This window comes from Manduca sexta, chromosome 2 (genome assembly GCF_014839805.1).
Source record: "Manduca sexta isolate Smith_Timp_Sample1 chromosome 2, JHU_Msex_v1.0, whole genome shotgun sequence".
Taxonomy (NCBI): Eukaryota; Metazoa; Arthropoda; class Insecta; order Lepidoptera; family Sphingidae; genus Manduca; species Manduca sexta.
In genome coordinates, this window is record NC_051116.1 from 5,402,495 (window position 1) to 5,420,519 (window position 18,025).

The 18,025-nt window shown below is 33.8% G+C and overlaps 2 protein-coding genes across 2 annotated transcripts in view; both read left to right on the forward strand.

The window, feature by feature from the left end:
- Positions 1-3,783, forward strand: part of LOC115456373 (glycerol kinase) — a 47,022-nt gene extending 43,239 nt beyond the window's left edge. Inside the window, exon 14 of the mRNA XM_030185403.2 lies at positions 346-3,783. Within this exon, the coding sequence (XP_030041263.1) occupies positions 346-446 (101 nt within the window). The 3' untranslated portion in view covers positions 447-3,783. The remainder of the gene's footprint in view (positions 1-345) is intronic.
- A 3,671-nt stretch (positions 3,784-7,454) lies between these two features.
- LOC115456374 lies at positions 7,455-10,598 on the forward strand. The gene is made up of 2 exons (XM_030185404.2): positions 7,455-8,796; positions 9,290-10,598. Exons 1-2 carry the CDS (start codon positions 7,672-7,674, stop codon positions 9,401-9,403), a joined length of 1,239 nt encoding a protein of 412 aa, XP_030041264.1. The 5' UTR covers positions 7,455-7,671; the 3' UTR covers positions 9,404-10,598.
- Positions 10,599-18,025: the final 7,427 nt, after the last annotated feature.

Here is an 18,025-nt window from a genome sequence, read left to right on the forward strand (position 1 = left end):
TAGCTAACTTTATAACTCTAAATATATAGTATCTTAATAAAAGCCTAGTGACTCAATGTCATATTTATAAGTATTGCACGTTTTCTTATCAAAATTATAACTACATAATGAGAACACTACTGACTATTGGAAATATTAATAAGCTCTGTCGAAGTCGACTAAAAGCCATTTTAATTTACCTTAACTTAGTCATGGAATAATAAATATACTAATATTATAGTATAAATCATACATTTTATTGGCTACGGCATATTGGAACTTAATAAAATTGAAAGATAAGTTGCAATTATCGTTTTTATACTTCATGATGAGTGGCATAAGTTTTATAATACCTTTTCTTTTCAGAGGAGCGATACAAGCTTTTGGCATCGATACCCGCTGCTTTGTACATCTTTGGCAGCTTTACCATGCTAGTCGTATCATCTATACTCAAGAACAATAGATGATCAGTTAAATAAATTAAAGTACAAATTGGGCTGGGCTTTACTATTTGGACTATGGCGTTTTAAGAATATTTGTCTATATTCAATAGTTATGTCAATGTGTAATCGACTTAAAATGTATTAACATTGGGTCATTTATGCTTTTTCTGTATGTTTGTAATATTCGTATTTGGGAAAGCGTTTAATTTCTCAGTTATATATTTTAGCAAATTTGAGGATTACTGTAGAGGCTATTTACCTAAATAAAAGTAATCTAGCCGTGATTATTAGTACCACCGAAATATGTATTTTTACATAAAGTTCTTTTGCATTCGACATAACTCAAAAATCGTAAATGTTACTAGAACAAAATATTTCGATTTTACGGTTACCATCTGCTGAATTTGTTACCTTTAGTAGATTCTAGAGTTGAATCCGTAACAACATTTTATAAGACATCAAATAAGGCAAAGTATTGGAGCAATCAAATAGATAGTTTTATATTATTATCTTATTGATTGCCAATATTTTAGGTTTTACTAAATTACTTTGCCGCATATATTTTTATGTGCCATAATTATCTTTGACCTCATGTTAGATGTAGGAGTATTTAATTTTCCATTGTTACTCGAACGCACAATATTTGTACGTGTAATCAACCAAATTGTAAATACTGGGTTTTTTAAGAATATTGTTTTCGATCTCGGAGACAAATACTGGTAATCAAGGCAGTAAGTCAAAGGCGGCCAATTTATTACTGATTTGGAATGGTATAAACGAACATTCTTCCTAAGGTTTCATCTCTCTCTAGTAGGTCCCTCATATCTGAGGATCGTTGTCAGCATCAGGCTTGCATCTGGAACGATGATCTGCCTCCACCGGTTTCATACATCTACGTAAATTATAAATGCATTTTCTTGTTTGATAAACAGTAGTAAAAACGATAAGATAATCTAGTTAATCATGTAATAAAGCAGAATCGCCTTTTCAGACTTACTGCTTTCTCGATTTCTACAGCAGAATAAACTCTTGAATATTTTAATAAAATATACCTGATGAGGCTTTAACTATAAGCTTAACATCAATAGCATGAAGAAAAATTAAATTTAATTACTAAATAATAAAAAAATGTTTTAACCTTTGTCTCCAAGATTGAGAAACATCGTTCAAATTGAATCTTTACGTATTAGTTTTATGGAAATGGGCTATCATGATATTTATTATTTGTAGCATTTAAGTAATTGGTGTGATATAATTTATATGCGTATATGTAGAATAGTTGTCTATGTCTGGGATTACAATCAAACTACTAAATAATAATAGCGTAAGAAATTGTTGCTCAGAACAAAACTATGAAAACCTCATTTCTTCGTTAAATCTGATTTATAAATATCTTTATTGTTTGTTAAATTTGTTTTATGAATACCAAAATCTCAATTTCAAACTGTAGTTCCTTTATGTATTTACTCATATAGCGCATTTATTTTTGTGTTATATAGATTGTACAAGTGTACACAAAGGATATAAACAGTTCAAACTGCATTTCATGTATCGATTGCTATTAAGAGCCTTTTTTTTACCAAAGCAGTAAAAAATAAATAAAATATGTATATACCTTGCTAATGGATAAAATTGAATTGTTTGTTAAATGTAACTTTCCGGCAACTGAAACGATTTGGTAGTATCAAACATACTTCAATTTAATACTTATATGCCTTCTAATATAGTTAAAAGGCTAACACCACTGCTTAGAGAAGAGGGACAAGTGTGTAAGTTTTGTGACAATTTGACCCCCATGTACCTACTTCAAGTACCTCCCTGTCCTAAATGTACAGACGGTGTTCCAATGAGTATTTAGTGTACAATATATAATAGTTATTTTTTAATAATAATTATATATTGGGATGTACGGAGCATTGTCTTTTTTGGAGACACAAATACCGTAAATGTTTCTCATTAATTTCTCGCTTTTGTGTAGTCAGATATGATTTTTAGACGTGTTTAATTAATGTTATATTTTCGTAGGCAAGTAATATTTTTATGCTTGGGGTTGTGTGTCTTAGATTTATAGGTTCAAATTGCATTTTATATGATTTTTTATTGGAATAAGTATTGTGTTGTAGTGAGGTACTTACTATTTAGAGACCAGATAAAACAAATTTGAACCGTTTCTTACAGATGTTAATTCCGATTTGAAAAGCTTAAAAATCTTTTCCCGCTATGAAAGACCCAAAACTCTGTACGAGGTCAGCGACATCCATTTAAAAATTACATCATAAAATTCCAATATTTCTCATGTGAGGAAATCTCTGGGATAATAAGTAGCCTATGTGTTAAACCATGGTCTATTCGTGTACCAAATTTTATCCAATTATTTCTGACAATTTCTTATTTCTAATAAACATTCGAACATTTTCACAAACTATCATTATAAAATTAGTAGTAGTAAGATACGTAACGTAGCTTTCTATAGAGAGTCCCTATATCTAAGTTTGTTGGGGGCTTTTCAGGGCAGTGCGAACTTTTGGGCGCCTGCTTAGTTTATTGTAGGTATGGGCCAAAAGGGGCCCTGTATCATTGATACGGCTGCTACAGCAGTCGCTACGCCCCTGGTCTACACACCCTTAACAGGTCTTGCTGCCTTGAACAACAAGTTTGCCGTTATAAGCGAAAGGTTAGACGAGTCATGCTACGATCAAGAATTAAATTTGATGCAATCTAGGCTTTACACGTTATGTCCATGTCTCGAATTAATGCCGGGTAAGAAAAAATATGTTCTTCTGGTCTCTAGATTTGTGTATGTGTTATTTTTTAGACTTTTGACCCTTATTGTGATTTATTTGCATCATTCCTTTGACATAATTTATTGTGTGGTAGCTATGGGATATTTGTTAATCGGTGCATTTCGATTGGTATTTAAGGAAAATTATGATTGGAAATATCAGTATTGGCAAATGGGAATAATATTTATCTATCGTAGAATAATTGAATTGTTTAAAAAGCGTAATATCAGGCACGAAATCAGATTTAGTATTAATTTATAATGATCATTGGTGTGTAAAAAGTTATTTTGTTTAAACCAGACGGGGGTCCGGATCTTTTATGTCCCCTTCCTGAATACACGTCTGAACATATTACAAGAAAACGAAATTTAAACAAAGAATTAGGTATTGTTTGTATTTTTTTTTTATATATTTTTATAATTTGTACTTAAATTGGTTTTGGAAATTATTTTTGGGGGGTATATATAATAATATAAAATCAAATGTATATTTTCACTATCTATATTACAAATCAATGTAAAAGTTATTCTGCTCTTATATGTCAAGTAAATGACTTAGACAATATATAAATGATGTGACTTGTGTGTTTTTTTCTTTCTGCCAAATTACTACATTTATAATCATTGTAATCTAAAACAAACAAACACACACATCATGTATTTAACCTCGAAGGGGTATGCAGAGGCGCAACCAGGGCCCCAACTTTTCTCCAAATGTGTTCCGTCCTATGGTGTGATAGGGGACGCCTATCGCCGTATCGGGCACAAATTCCACACTCCGGGCTGGAACTGAGAAGAAAATTGCCTCTGTAGCGAAGTTGTACTGCATGCGTGGTACGATAGCGCTCCAAGGTCCTGGGTTCGAATCCCAGGTCGGGTGTTTGAGATTAATTTATGTGGGTGGTTCACACAGACACAAAACAGTATAAAGATTGTTTTGCACTTTCTATGTTACTCAGCTACGTTGAGTGACAAATATTTTTGCTCACGTCAATAAGCACAAGGCACGTCCTATCTAGATGATCTAAGGTAAATGGCAATGATCCGGAAAGGAGACGGGCGAAATTGGGCTTGACAGTACCCTTATGAAACATACCTAGTCTTGCCATAAATATTGTAATAAAGAAAAAAGAAAATTGTTAACTGCAAATAACATTTATTACTTTTACAGTGTGTCAGTTTAATACATAAATATAAAACAATTAAAAATATAAAAAGCTTATTCGAAGTGGTCTCCATTGGCTGCAATACAGTCCTTTAAACGATGAGGCCAGTTATCAATAGAAGCACGCACTCTTTCCATGGGAAAATTCTTCACTGCCAATCGTATAGATTGTTTTAGGGACTCCAAATTATCATGGCGTTTAGAGCAAGCTGTACTCTCTAAAACTGACCACAAATCATAATCCAGCGGATTAAGATCGGGACTAGACGACGGCCAGTCTTCAGCTCTGATGAAGTCCGAAACGTTCGATTCCAACCAAGACTGCGTGGACCGAGCTTTATGACCCGGCGCCGAGTCTTGCTGGAAGGACCATACTTGGTTATTGAACATGGTGATGTTAAGGGGCTTAACTACCTTCTCAAGAATGGTATCTTGATACACTTGTGCCGATGTTTTGATACCTTTTTCACAAAAATATGGCTCAGTCACTCCTTCATAGCTAACACCCCACCAAACCATCACTGAAGTCGGATAATGTCCACGTTGCACTCTGTCGACTAATTGGGAAGCTTCCTTAGAGCTTTGAGCATAAATACGGTCATTTTGTTTGTTAAAATGTTGCTCAATTGTAAAAATTTTCTCATCCGTAAACAAAATTTTTCTGTGACCTCCCTTTGCGTACCGCTTCAGTAGTTGTTTCGATTTTACCACCCTATTCTTCTTTAAATTATCAGTTAAGAAATGGCCAGTGCGTCTCTTATAGGCTGCAAGTCCTAAGTCATCTTTTAAAATACGCGACATGGTTCTAGGTGCTATCTTCATTTCCCGAGATAAAATCTTTTGCTTTCGGACAGGATTTCTTCGAATTCTTTCCCTTACTGCTTTGACCACCTTTTTCGTACGAACACTACGTGGACGGCCAGATCTTTTCTGTCACAAACAGAGGAGGTCTCATTGTACCTATTAATAGCCCGGTACACAAACATTTTACTAATACCAAGTGTATGGAGAGTTTTAAAAATTGCATTTGGCTCCATACCTACTTTGTGTAATGCTATCACAGCGATTCGGTTCTCTTTATCACCCCACACCATTTTAATATCGCAAAATATTTTACAATGTATTGGCGCCAAAATGAGAAAACACAATGAACAATCGTATAAAAATGACAGATTCGAAATTCAAATGTAATATTTTTTTATAATTAAGTGTAACAGTATTTATGGCCAGACTAAGTATACTTATCAATATTCTTCTTCTATTTTTATATCTGCTAATAAAAAATATTAGATTGTATTACAATGGGAAAATAAAATATTGTTTATTATGAATAAGTAACTGACTTTCTGTACCGGGAATATCTTTAATTAATGTATATTATTGTTATTCGCTTTCTGTACTTCTGCGCAAGTGAATGTTTTTGGTTTGATTTTTTTTTTAACGACTACGGCTTTTCGAGAATATTTAGACGATTGCTGTTTTAATGAACTACCCACGCTTATTCAACAACGGACTGTGATTTCTTGCTTGCTCAACTGATTTTGCTTGTTCTACCGGATTTCGGAAAGTAACGATAAATCATCAACACCATTGTGTTAATTGCAATCTACACGTAGTTTCATCTTGCGATATACTTAACCCTTTATATTGGTCCTCGTCCATTCCATGCGATAATTTCAATTCTGGTTATTATTTAAGCCAGCTGCTCATTAGTCAACACGGCAATCCAGTGGACAATGATTAGGTGCTGTGAACATCTTGTGCTATCGGGTAAATACGAAATTATTCACAGAAAAGTGTTTTTTACGCTGTATTCTGTAGCGATTATTTCTTTACTCCCGTTGTAGAGACAGATTTTTTTTTCTAATTTAGAAATGGTTTTATTATTCCTATAAAATAATGCATAAATCATCTCTATAACACTAAGCCCAAGGTTCTATGGAGTTTCGCCCGTCTCCTTTTACCACATTACTTAAATATTGTTTTTTTTTTTTGTACTATACATTTGATCAAATTTATAAAATAAAGGTTGTATGGCACCTGCCGAAAAATAATAAATTTTTAATAAAAATAATTAGACTACAATTTTTGAAATGTAAGAAATATTTTGAGACGTTCATCCAATTTCTACTTATAGCCAAAAATAATAAGTATATGGTGTAATTGAAACCATGTCGTATGTATTCAATACAATGTAATTGGCGTAAATATATTCGTTTGATGGTCTATGGTTTGTGTATTTATTTCCTGTTTATATTTTAAAACCTGAAATACTTAATTATAATAATTTGCCTACGGTTCCACCTGCGTGAAAAAGTTTTTTCTAGGTTAGAAAATAGCCTAAACACTCGGGAGTAAAGTAGCTTCCTATTAGTAAAAACAATTTCAAAATCGGTTAAGAAGTTTCTGAGATTAGCGCTTTCAAACAAACAAACTCTTCAGCTTTATATAATTGTATAGATAGATAATAATAATAGCGGCCTGAAATATATTATACGTTATAGTGCTGAGCACAGACCACCTGTTCCTGTACTACTGAGATGGTTTGGGTTTTAAGTCCACCACACAGGCTTAGTGCGGGTCATAAAATATATATGAGAAGTAAAAGGATCAATCTTTAGTGAATTGAAATAGAAATAAGGGTCTATAACTAGTCGCATTCACGACGTGACCTCCTCGGGCGTTGAAACCAGACTGAAGTCGTAGACTAAATTCGTTTCGTTCTGCATTACTCTTTAAATTGTTGGCTGACAAGCTCCCGCCTTTTCCAATACTTCGTTAATGTGAAGGTCGATAGGCTCACTGTCACTCTGTAAATACAACAGAATATCAATCTAAACATAAACGCAAATAATTGTGATTAGTTGCAGACCGCAATTATTGCCTGCTGTCGAGGCTGTTTCTTAACTTTGCAAAACTGGATTTTATTATCGAACAACTACAACCTGTATGTATAAAAGCCTCGCTTATTTTATCATCTAATTCTATCTTTTTATAAAATTCATCTTTCGCATTAGATAACTGCTCATGTATAAACGCCCTTATAATTTACAATCACTGTTGCCAACATGACATTATGAACTGTCAAAATCACGAGTTATCGGACTTCTCATAAAATATGATAAAATTGTAAACATTGGAATATTTTCGAATTTTATATTGAATAAAACATTAAAATGGTGTGAGAATTAAGCTTGAACACCCAGAAAAGTGTCTCACAGTCACAAAGCCTCGATTTACATATTCCAGTAAGTTTTACAGCATGTAATATCAAGAAAGGTGAGAAAATATTTCCTAACAAGATGACCGACATCCAAAGCTTACCATTAGAGATTTTTATAGAAATATTAGTGAACACAGATGGTATAACGCTTGGTAAATGCCGCAGAGTATGCAAAAACTGGAAAGACGTTATTGATAACACAGATTATTTATGGGAGAATATATGTCTAAATGAATATAAATATCCTTCAATAATCGCAAGAAGAAAGGCAAGCAAGGATTTGAAATGGTATCACATATACAAAAACTTATTTAAGTGGTCTAACCTCGACGAATATGAGAAAGATTTCAAACAATTTTATGTATTTTTACATCATGACATAAACCATGCCTTGGATATAGAATATGGTGTTTTACCTCTGAAAGAGACGAGAGGCATGATCCTCTACGACACTAGCACTCTAAAACTCATACCAGTCGCTGTACCAGACCAGAATGTGTTAAAAATAGCCAATAATGATATAGCAACAGTAATTTTATTGACTTCAGGACTATTAATTCAAAAAACAGTTGACAATTGCACTGATATGTCAGAAGCATTCTTCAAAGCTGAAATGTTTGTTTTGGGTACAGATGCAGTATATTTCTGCGATGATCAGGATGTTTACATGTGCGACTTAAAACTAAAAACTTTGAGTAGAAAGTTAATAGTACATATTGAGTATAGTATTAAGCAAATGCAATACAATGATGACACTATATACATTTTCACGAAATGCGGAAAAATATTGAGTATAACTAGAGACCATAGAATGCAAATGAAACCGATAAACTGCCCTCCAGAATGGATCGTTCAGATCAAATACATCACAATAGTTAATGCAAGAAATTTCATTTGTTATTCAAAAAATTTGTTCAAAATAGAAACAGAGAAGTATCAGCATTTGTACCTGGATTTTCCGTTGGTAACAGCATTGTTTTTTTACATTGATTTTGTATTGATTGGAACGAGGCAAGGGGAGATATTGTTGTATCGTCTTTCGAGTCAGAAAAAAGGTATGAAACCGATATTCGAGAAGATTGCCCAGTTACCGGAGATGAAGTATGCTTTACGTCTGGATGTTTGTGAAAGGGAATCTGGTCCGGTTATAATAGCTGCAACATTTTTTGATATTATGATATTGGAATTAACATTCTTCCCTCATGTAAGTATTTATATTATAAAACAAAAAATAATAATTGTATTATATAGATTCTACAAAAAATATCCATCATGGTTAATTTAAACTTTTGATATAGATTGAAAATAATTTTCAATTACTCTATATTTTTTTTAAAATAAGACTTGTATAACATAGATTCTATCAAAATGTTTCCATCTTGATTTATTTAAAATTTTGTTATAAATTGAAAATTAGTTTCAATTAGGTTACTTACCTACTTTAATATTTTTTAATTTCATTGCTACTCACAGAGAAATGAATAGATATATCAGAATATCTATAAATGATAATTTCTTAGTTTAATATCTTGAATGTGATAAAAATAATTTATTATCTGCTTTAATATTATAAACCTTATTTGTATTAAAAATCTTATCTTTTTAATACTCTTTACTAAAACATTTGTATTAACTAATAACATAATATATAAATAAAATAACAGATATAAATGTCTAAAAATAATTTATCTTTTCAGGAACTTGAAAAGAAGAAATCGTACCCGCCCCATCAACTTACAATGTTTAAAAGACTGACAACACTGAGGGATCGTTTGAGGATGGGAGTGCCCAGCTTGAAGGCTATTGCTTAGTGCTTAAACATAGTATTGTCTCCATTATCATCATCAGTCCTGTATTATATACTGTCCCACTTTTGGGCACGGGTCTCCTCTACTATTAGATTAGGCCTTAGTCCACCACGCTGGCCTAGTGCGGATTGGTAACTTCACACATCCTCGAAATTCCTATAGAGAATTTCGCAGGTACGCAGGTTTCCTCGCGATGTTTTCCTTCACCGTTGAAGCGAACGTTCATTCACAAAGAATACACACTTATTTTTTTAGAAAAGTGTGAGGTATGTGCCCTTGGGATTTGAACCTGCGGACATTCGTCTCGGCAGTCCGTTCCACAACCAACTAGGCTATCGCCGCTTGTCTCAATTAGGCTCCATGATTTTGTTATGTAAATTTATACCCTCTATCATTTCATTAAGGTTTACTTTTCTGCTGCTGCTAGAAATCTTTATAGAGCAATTAGGGCTATGAGTTTCACCCAATTTACATAGTAGGTACTATATTGAGCTTATAAAACAACAATAAAACAAGAAATAATTATGAAAGAATGTGGAATCAATATTTCAATTTCTTGTTCATTTTTAAAAAGTTACAGTATATTTTTGGGTTGAATATAGTATTTTATTGTATTCCTTCCTAAAAAGTAAATCTTGAAATTACACCTGTATATTTTGTTTCCAAATAGTAAAGTATTTCTCAAAATAAATCTATGTAACGAATCATATTTTTTCTGCAAAAAATTTCTGCCTCATCTGTTTTTGTTTTATCTTAATGCATTCGTCTTATAAAAGAATTTATAAATTAATATATTAAGACAAAAAAAAAACAGATGAGACACAAAGAAGCGTAATAATATACTCAAATACTTTATGTTATTTGTAAATCGCTCTTTTTACAGTATTAAACATTATATTCGTAGCAAATACAGAATACAATTTTAAGAAAAAAAAGTCTAAATACAACCAGAGAGAATAATAGAATAGTCATGTGGCATAGCTTCCGTCGTACGAGGCTGCGCGGCCGAATATTTCCGGAAACACCCGATGTCATTGGCGAGGGCAGCGGCTCGTGAAAATTTATTAGTGATCTGGCATTCTGAAATTGCGTTGATTTAAACTGTATAATAAGCAATAAGTTGTTAACTAATTTATTTGTTAAATAATTGTGTATTTATAATTTATTTTGCTGTAATTATAATAAATCGTATTGAAAATATTATTTATTTATTTATTTATTTAAAAAATCCACAGCCCTTAATACTAGAGTGACACAATCTGATACACTTATATTAAGGCCAATAACGGATTTACATTTTGTTTACACTTTTAAATAACAGGCAGTCAAAAGTGGGATAGTGTCTCTAGAGGAGCATATATGTGTGTGTACGTGTGTGCGTGCGTGTGCGTGTGCGCGTGCACGTGTATGTGCGTGTGTGTCACCATTTCTATATATTTATACATTTACATATGTATTATTTAGTTATTTATTTGTATTACATTGTCTTCATAAAGAATTTTTAAAACATCACATTTAAATTTGTTTTTGTTTGCATGAATGTCAGCTGACATAAACTTCTTATTATAAACTCTTTGTAGTCGGCTCACTATTGAATTCTGCGCGTAATTCGTATACGAGTGAGAAACCGCAAATAGGCTTCGCGTGAAATGTTGAGGGATGCAGAAACGTAGAATTTTACTTGTGAGAGAGAAGCAGTCAATGTATCCATTGCACACACCATGTAGAAAAGCCATATCTATTAATGTGCGTCTATATTCTAGGCTAGTGAGTCTATGATACTTACAGGAATCTTCGTAATTGTTAAAGTATCTGTGTTTTCTATAATTGAGATGTTTCACAAATTTGCACTGTATGCTCTCAACACTGTTGATGTATGTTATATAGTGAGGGTTCCAGATAATACTGCAGTACTCAAGAATGCTTTTTACATATGAATTATAAAGTAATTTTAAACAACCTATATCTGTGAAAGGTTTACTAATTCGCAAGATAAATCCAAGACTCTTATAAGATTTTTGAACAACACATTCAATATGTCCGGAGAAAGTAAGTTTATCATCTATTAGTACGCCCAAATCCTTAACTAATCGCTGTTTGTTTATGTTTATTTTACTTATTTGATAATTAAAGTGTGTGGGACTTCTTTTACGAGTAAAAGAAATATAATGACATTTACTAATATTTATATCAATACGGTTTAATTCGTAATATTCACTGAGTCGATCAAGATCACTTTGAAGTTTTATACAGTCAGTAGTGTCCTTGATTTTCATAAATATTTTTGTGTCGTCAGCGTACATAAGAAATTTAGCGTGTTGAAAGCATTTATCTACATCATACAAATAGGCTGCGTATAGTAGAGGCCCCAAGATAGAACCTTGTGGGATACCAGATGGGATTTCAATAAAGTCGGAACGAAAGCCTCCTACAGTGACTGCTTGAGATCGTTTATGCAGATATGACTCCATCCATCTTAGCAGGTTTCCCCGAACGCCTAGTTCATAAAGCTTACGTAGAAGTATAACATGATCTACACGATCGAAAGCTTTCTCAAAATCGGTATAGACTACATCAACTTGCGAGTCACCATCCATGCTAGTAGCAACGTAGTCAATAAAGGTACCTAAGTTAGTTGCTGTTGACCTTCCCTTAATAAATCCATGTTGCTCGGGAGGAATTGAGGGTGATATTACAGGATATATTTGCGCATGGACAATTTTTTCTAACAATTTACTAAGAACGTTAAGTATTGATATAGAGCGGTAGTTTTCAATCGAAGTTTTGAGACCTTTTTTGTATGTTGGAATAACATGAGCTTTTTTCCAATCATTCGGAAAATGTCCATCATGCAAAGATCTGTTGAATAACAACGAAATTGGTACAGCTAAGGTATGGGCACACTTTTTAAAAAATATAGGAGGTAGATTGTCACAACCAGCTCCCTTATTTATATCAAGATTGCTTAATAGTTTTTGAACTTCTTGTGGACTAATTGAGATGTCATAAATTATATTTAAATGTAAATTGTCAGTGTTAAAAAACGGTGATGAATAATATTGTAAAGGTAAACTGAAGTTCCTTTTGAAAAATTCATTGAATGCAGAACAAGTATCTACTGGGTTATCAATTTGCGTAGCACCATAATTCATTTGTTGGGGGAAATTAGAACAATTTTTGCGCTTACACTTTACATAATTCCAAAAGAATTTAGGGTTGGATTTAATTGTTTCTTGAGCAAACTTTGTATATGATACATAACATTCCTTTTGTAATTTCTTTTGTCTGCTCCTTAACTATGAGAAGAGTTCATAATCCAGCTGATTTTTGTATTTTTTCCAAGATGCGTGCAATTTACTTTTTTCTTTTATTAAGTTAATAAGTGCCCTACTGTACCTCAATGGGTAGGAATATGTTCCACCACAGCGAACTTTCGGTATAAACTTATCAATTATTTTATTTATGATTGAGTAAAATTTATCTGTGATATTGTCCAAATAAGGATCAGTTGAGATAAAGCTCCAATCTTGTTTAGAAAGTAAGTTATTGATATTAAGATAGTCTCCACGTCTAAATTGGTATTTCATTTTTGAGCACGGCTTAAGAAAAGGCATTAAAAGGTCTGTGGCAGTGATGTCGAGAGATGGATGGTAAGGATCTTCGGGTACAAGCGCTGAGCTCGATTTTTGTATGCTTATAGGGAAATCCGAAAAGACTAAGTCTAGGGTATTACTACTATTATGCTTTTATTATAAGTGTGATTCTGAAAACCAATTAGTAATTACTCACATCACCGCGTAGTATTGTGTGCGCTGTGGCCCCGGGTTCGAATTCCGAGTCGGGCAGTAATATTGGGTTTTTATGTTCAGTATCAGCGGAGTCTGGAATTTATGACCGATATGGCGATAGGCTCCCTCTAACATAGGAAGAGACAGCGAAAAGTGGGTGCCTTAGTTGCACCCTTCCCTTTAGGGATAGATACAGTATGAAGTGTGTTTTGTGTTTGATAATAATGCGGACAGAGTCGCGCGCAAAACCTGTACAAAACATTTCGTGAACAAATTAAAACATTTGGTTGACTCACTTAAAGTATAAAACTGGAACTTCACAGTTCACGGTTCACAAAAATATTATCTTCCATATTACAAGAACTAAAATAGAATGGAATTTTAAGTGTTTAATATCAAACATAACCTAGTTTACATTTATTTTTACTTCGTAATTGAAGTATAATACTATGATATTAAATTAAATCAAATTATTTTGCTAAAACATGGTATAAAGTGTGGTATTCAATATATTATTACAAGTGAAAAATGTTTCACCGTTTCAACCGTATGCAAAATTGTATATAGGTATGTACTTAGAATTAAAGAAGGTAGTAACAAAATTATTATTTGTCTATATAATTATTATATTTTATTGAAAACTAGCTTTTGCTCGCGGGTTTGCCCGCCCGAACGAGTTTTCCGGTCCAAAAATAACGCTATATATTTTCCCGAGATAGAAAATAGCCTATAACCTTCCCAAAATCTTAAACTATCTCTATACCAAATTTCATAAAAATCCGTTCAGTAAATTTTGAGAAAATCGATAACATACAGACAGACAGAAAAAGGGACATATATTTGAAAAGAAATAAAGTTGCTAGCGAATATTTTCAAATATTTGAAAAGACATTTGCCATCATAACTTTATCTTATTGCTTGTGAATATTTTCGGGTACAAAGCACAAGATAAAAGCACTCGTCTGGATTCCAGACAATATCTGCGTGCCAACAGGCAGACAGTCATAATGCTACGTGCTGTTTGAAACGGGTATTTGTTTTACTTCTTTCAGTTAGAAGATGGTATGCTGTACAGAATGATTGTCTACACGCCCACGCTTTTCATCTCCAGTGGAGTAAGCAGCGGCGCATCTAGTGCTAATACTACTCGCCATGCGTATTCAGTCCCACGATATGAGAGGCGAATCTATCGCCATATCGCCACTCCAAATTTATACTGACCAGAAAAACCTAATAACTATCTACACACATTAATTGCACTTATTAATGAACAAATAAATGGTAATGGTAAGTCATAATAAATTTAGACTGTATGGAAATAGGCAGTAAGAATTTATTTTGTTGACCTATATTCCCAAACATTTATAGATAAACTTTCTACTTTAACGGCGAAGAAAAAAAACTTGAGGAAATCTGCATACCTTAGAAGTTCTTTACAATTATGAGGGTATGTGAACTCTACCAACCCGCATAAGGCCAGCGTGGTGGACTAAGGCCTAATCTCGCTCAGTAGTAGAGGCCCGTGCCCAGCAGTGGGACAGTATATAATACAAGGCTGATATTATTATTATTATATCCTGTATTGCCAATGGACTCAAAAACGCCTGGAGCATTTTTATTGATTTTTTAGGTAGTCTTCAGATTAGCCCAGTAGATTATGAATCATGTTAAGATAATTAGCACCGTGAAAAACCAGAGCGAATCCCTAGTTCTTCAACTAAAAACCAACATATAATAAATTGCACAGAATTTTCCAACCGTTTTGTCCAATTGTATTATCAATCACTACTAAATATATTTATTTATGCGTACACCCGCGGCCAGAATAGGAAATTACAATCAACAAACTTTTAAAATATTAAAGCTAAAACAATTCGAACATTGTCCATTGTTTGCAAAACAAAACAAACGCTAAATCAAACAAAATTCGATTGAAAAATAAATAATGCAAATATCTTCGGCTCCGGCGAACACAATGCGACATCGTTGTGGCTTTTGTATTATCAGATTTTTGGTTTGATTCATGTTTTTATAAAATGTTTTACTGTAGCAGTGTGTAGTCACTGTTGTGTTCGGGTTTGAAGAACATTGTAGCCAGTGTAAATACTGGACATAATAAGACTTATGATCTCGTGTCTCAGAATGACGAGCGCAGTGGAATACCAAACAATACTTTGTGAATCAAGGTGTTGGATGGTGTTTCTACTGTTCATGGCGGTCGTATCGCTTACAATCAGGCCATCGGCAAGCTCGTCTCGTCATTCAAAGCAATAAAAGAAAAGGGTTTTTTTTCAGTAGGAACAATACTATTCCTGTATTATACTGTCCCACGAGAATTCTCTACTACTGACTTCTGATATATATGCCTTAGTCCATCATACTAATTGCGAACCTAGTTATTGAAGACTTCACATACCTTCAAAATCTTGAATGGAATTCTTCTGCAAGAGATTACCTTTCGTAGTTTTTCTTCAATAACGGAAGCGATGCACAAAGTATGCAAGGGATTTTTTGTGTTAAGACCTTGCAGTCAACGCAATGACAGATCTGCAAACGGTATACTGATCTCCCACGGCTGAACGACTACAGGGCCCTGGAAGAAGATTAGGAGACGATGATTTGGAAGGAGTTGAGGAAGGAGAAGGAACCATCTTAGGATGGGCGGAGAGAAGGAATAGAAATGTTCGCGAGTCCCTCATAGACCTCAATGTGAACTTACAACCATGAAGTATATACATTTAACTAGTCATGACACATATCTCGCCATGAATGGGCGTGCATTCGGTGTGAAGACCGAGCGCACAAGAAAGTATGTTAGGGTTTTTTTTATGATTCGAATTGGTCTTTATAATTATCGCTGGGTGACAATTGTGTCTCACATAGGGTGCGGGGGGTTCTGCTATTTGATACGTAGTTCGCCCCCCCCCCCCAGTATGCAAGAGTAGCGAGCGCCTAAAGCGCTCACCCCAAAAGTCTGGTATGTTTGTATAAGCCGACGCTTTCCAGGATAACAATCGTAGTCAGGAAACAAAAATGTAACATATATGAAAAGTTGATCAGGTTTTGAATAGCGAACCTTCGCTTTCGCAGTCCACTCCATTCCAAACAAAGCTATCATATAGCTAATAGTTAAATACATGAGTATACCACATTAACCCCATGTTCGACGCATTGTAAAAGCTAGCTGCGGCAAAGTTGTGTGCCAAAACGCAGGAAAATTTACCGCGCCAACCATAGATACTAGGTAACTGGATATTGGGCGATTATTTTGTAAGCTGTTTAGGTGTTAATTTCCTTTTGAAATTGAGCTGTGTTTTATGTTTGCGGCCGCGTTATGGGTTCCGATTTTGTAACAAAATTATTGCCATGCGCTGTGTGACATTTTATATACTACTAGCGACGCGCCCCGGCTACGCACGGGTGCAATGCTGATACTAAATACACTACAGAAAAACTGTGAACGTTGTATATAAAAACATAGCGGCCCGCTCTGGCTTCGCACGGGTATAACATAACAAAATAACAATATTTCTCCACTATTTAATGGATGTTATTATACATATAAGCCTTCCTCTTGAATCACTCTATCTATTAAAAAAAAACCGTAGTTTTAAAGATTTAAGCATACAAAGGTAGGGACAGAGAAAGCGACTTTGTTTTATACTATGTAGTGATTAAATACCTAAGTGCTTACGGAAAATATTTACTGGTGGTAGGTCTCATTTGTGAGAGTCCGCCTGGGTCGCTATCACCGCAATATACATTTCTGCCGCCAAGCAGCAGTGTGTAGTCACTCTTGTGTTCGGTTTGAAGGACATTGTAGCCAGCGTAACTACTGGACATAATAAGATTTAACATTTCATTTCTTAGGATGGTGAGCGCAGTGAAATACTAAACAATACTTTGTAATTCAAGGTTGGATGGTGTATCTGCTGTTTATGGGCGGTTATATCGCTTGCCATCAGGCGAACGGCAAGCTCGTTGCGTCATTCATCTTGTTTAGAACTTGTTAAAAAAAAACTTTAAAAGAATTTCTCTCAGTTTTACATAAAAAACTATAAAACTACATTTACAATTTCGATTATCTCGAAATAAGATTTCCTGACATACTAATTTTGCGCTTAGCACGGCAGAATAACTTTATTTAGTATATAATCTTCGTCTTTGATTTCATATTTTTTAGTACTGTATAATTTTCTTTTCTACTTCCTATTATTATGTTTTAGATTTTTATTCAATATGTTGTTAGTGGTAAATTGCTTTTGCTGTTGGTGTACCGTATTAAAAATAAATAAATAAACTTTGAATTGAAATATTCCCATAAATTTAAACTGTACGTGTGAACTGTACAATTACTTTTATTGTACACGGTTTGTTAATTAGAGGCAATATGATGGAAGACTTGTTATTTCATTATTAAAACATTTCTGGTTTGAAATGGACGGCAATTAGAATGGACGGCGGGGAGGGATGGACTTAGAATTTATTTATGGGGGTCAGACCTCACTAAATAGCTATCTCTTTGGGCATAGAAACTTATAAGTCGACGGTGAAACCAAGTGTCGTTTGTTTATTAAAATTACTAAAGTTTTTTAGTTTATTTTTTTTTATTTGATTAAAGGCATACTCAACAGCCAATCTGAACAAGGTCAACGTAGTTGACTAAGGCTTAAATCTTAAGTTGTAGGGAAGGCCCGTGCCCACCTGTGGGACAGTATGCAGAGTTAGTATAATTATATATAACAGAGCACAATTGCTCAGTAAATACAGTGCAATATATATACGAAAGCTGTTTTCCTACGGAGTGGATTGGCAATTTGTATGGAGCCGAGCGGCT

Bases quoted from the DNA above. Each gene is read 5' to 3' on its own strand.
- LOC115456374 (XM_030185404.2), top strand. From the start codon at position 7,672: ATGACCGACATCCAAAGCTTACCATTAGAGATTTTTATAGAAATATTA. The intron at 8,797-9,289 runs GTAAGTATTTAT...TTATCTTTTCAG, and splicing joins AATTAACATTCTTCCCTCAT to GAACTTGAAAAGAAGAAATC.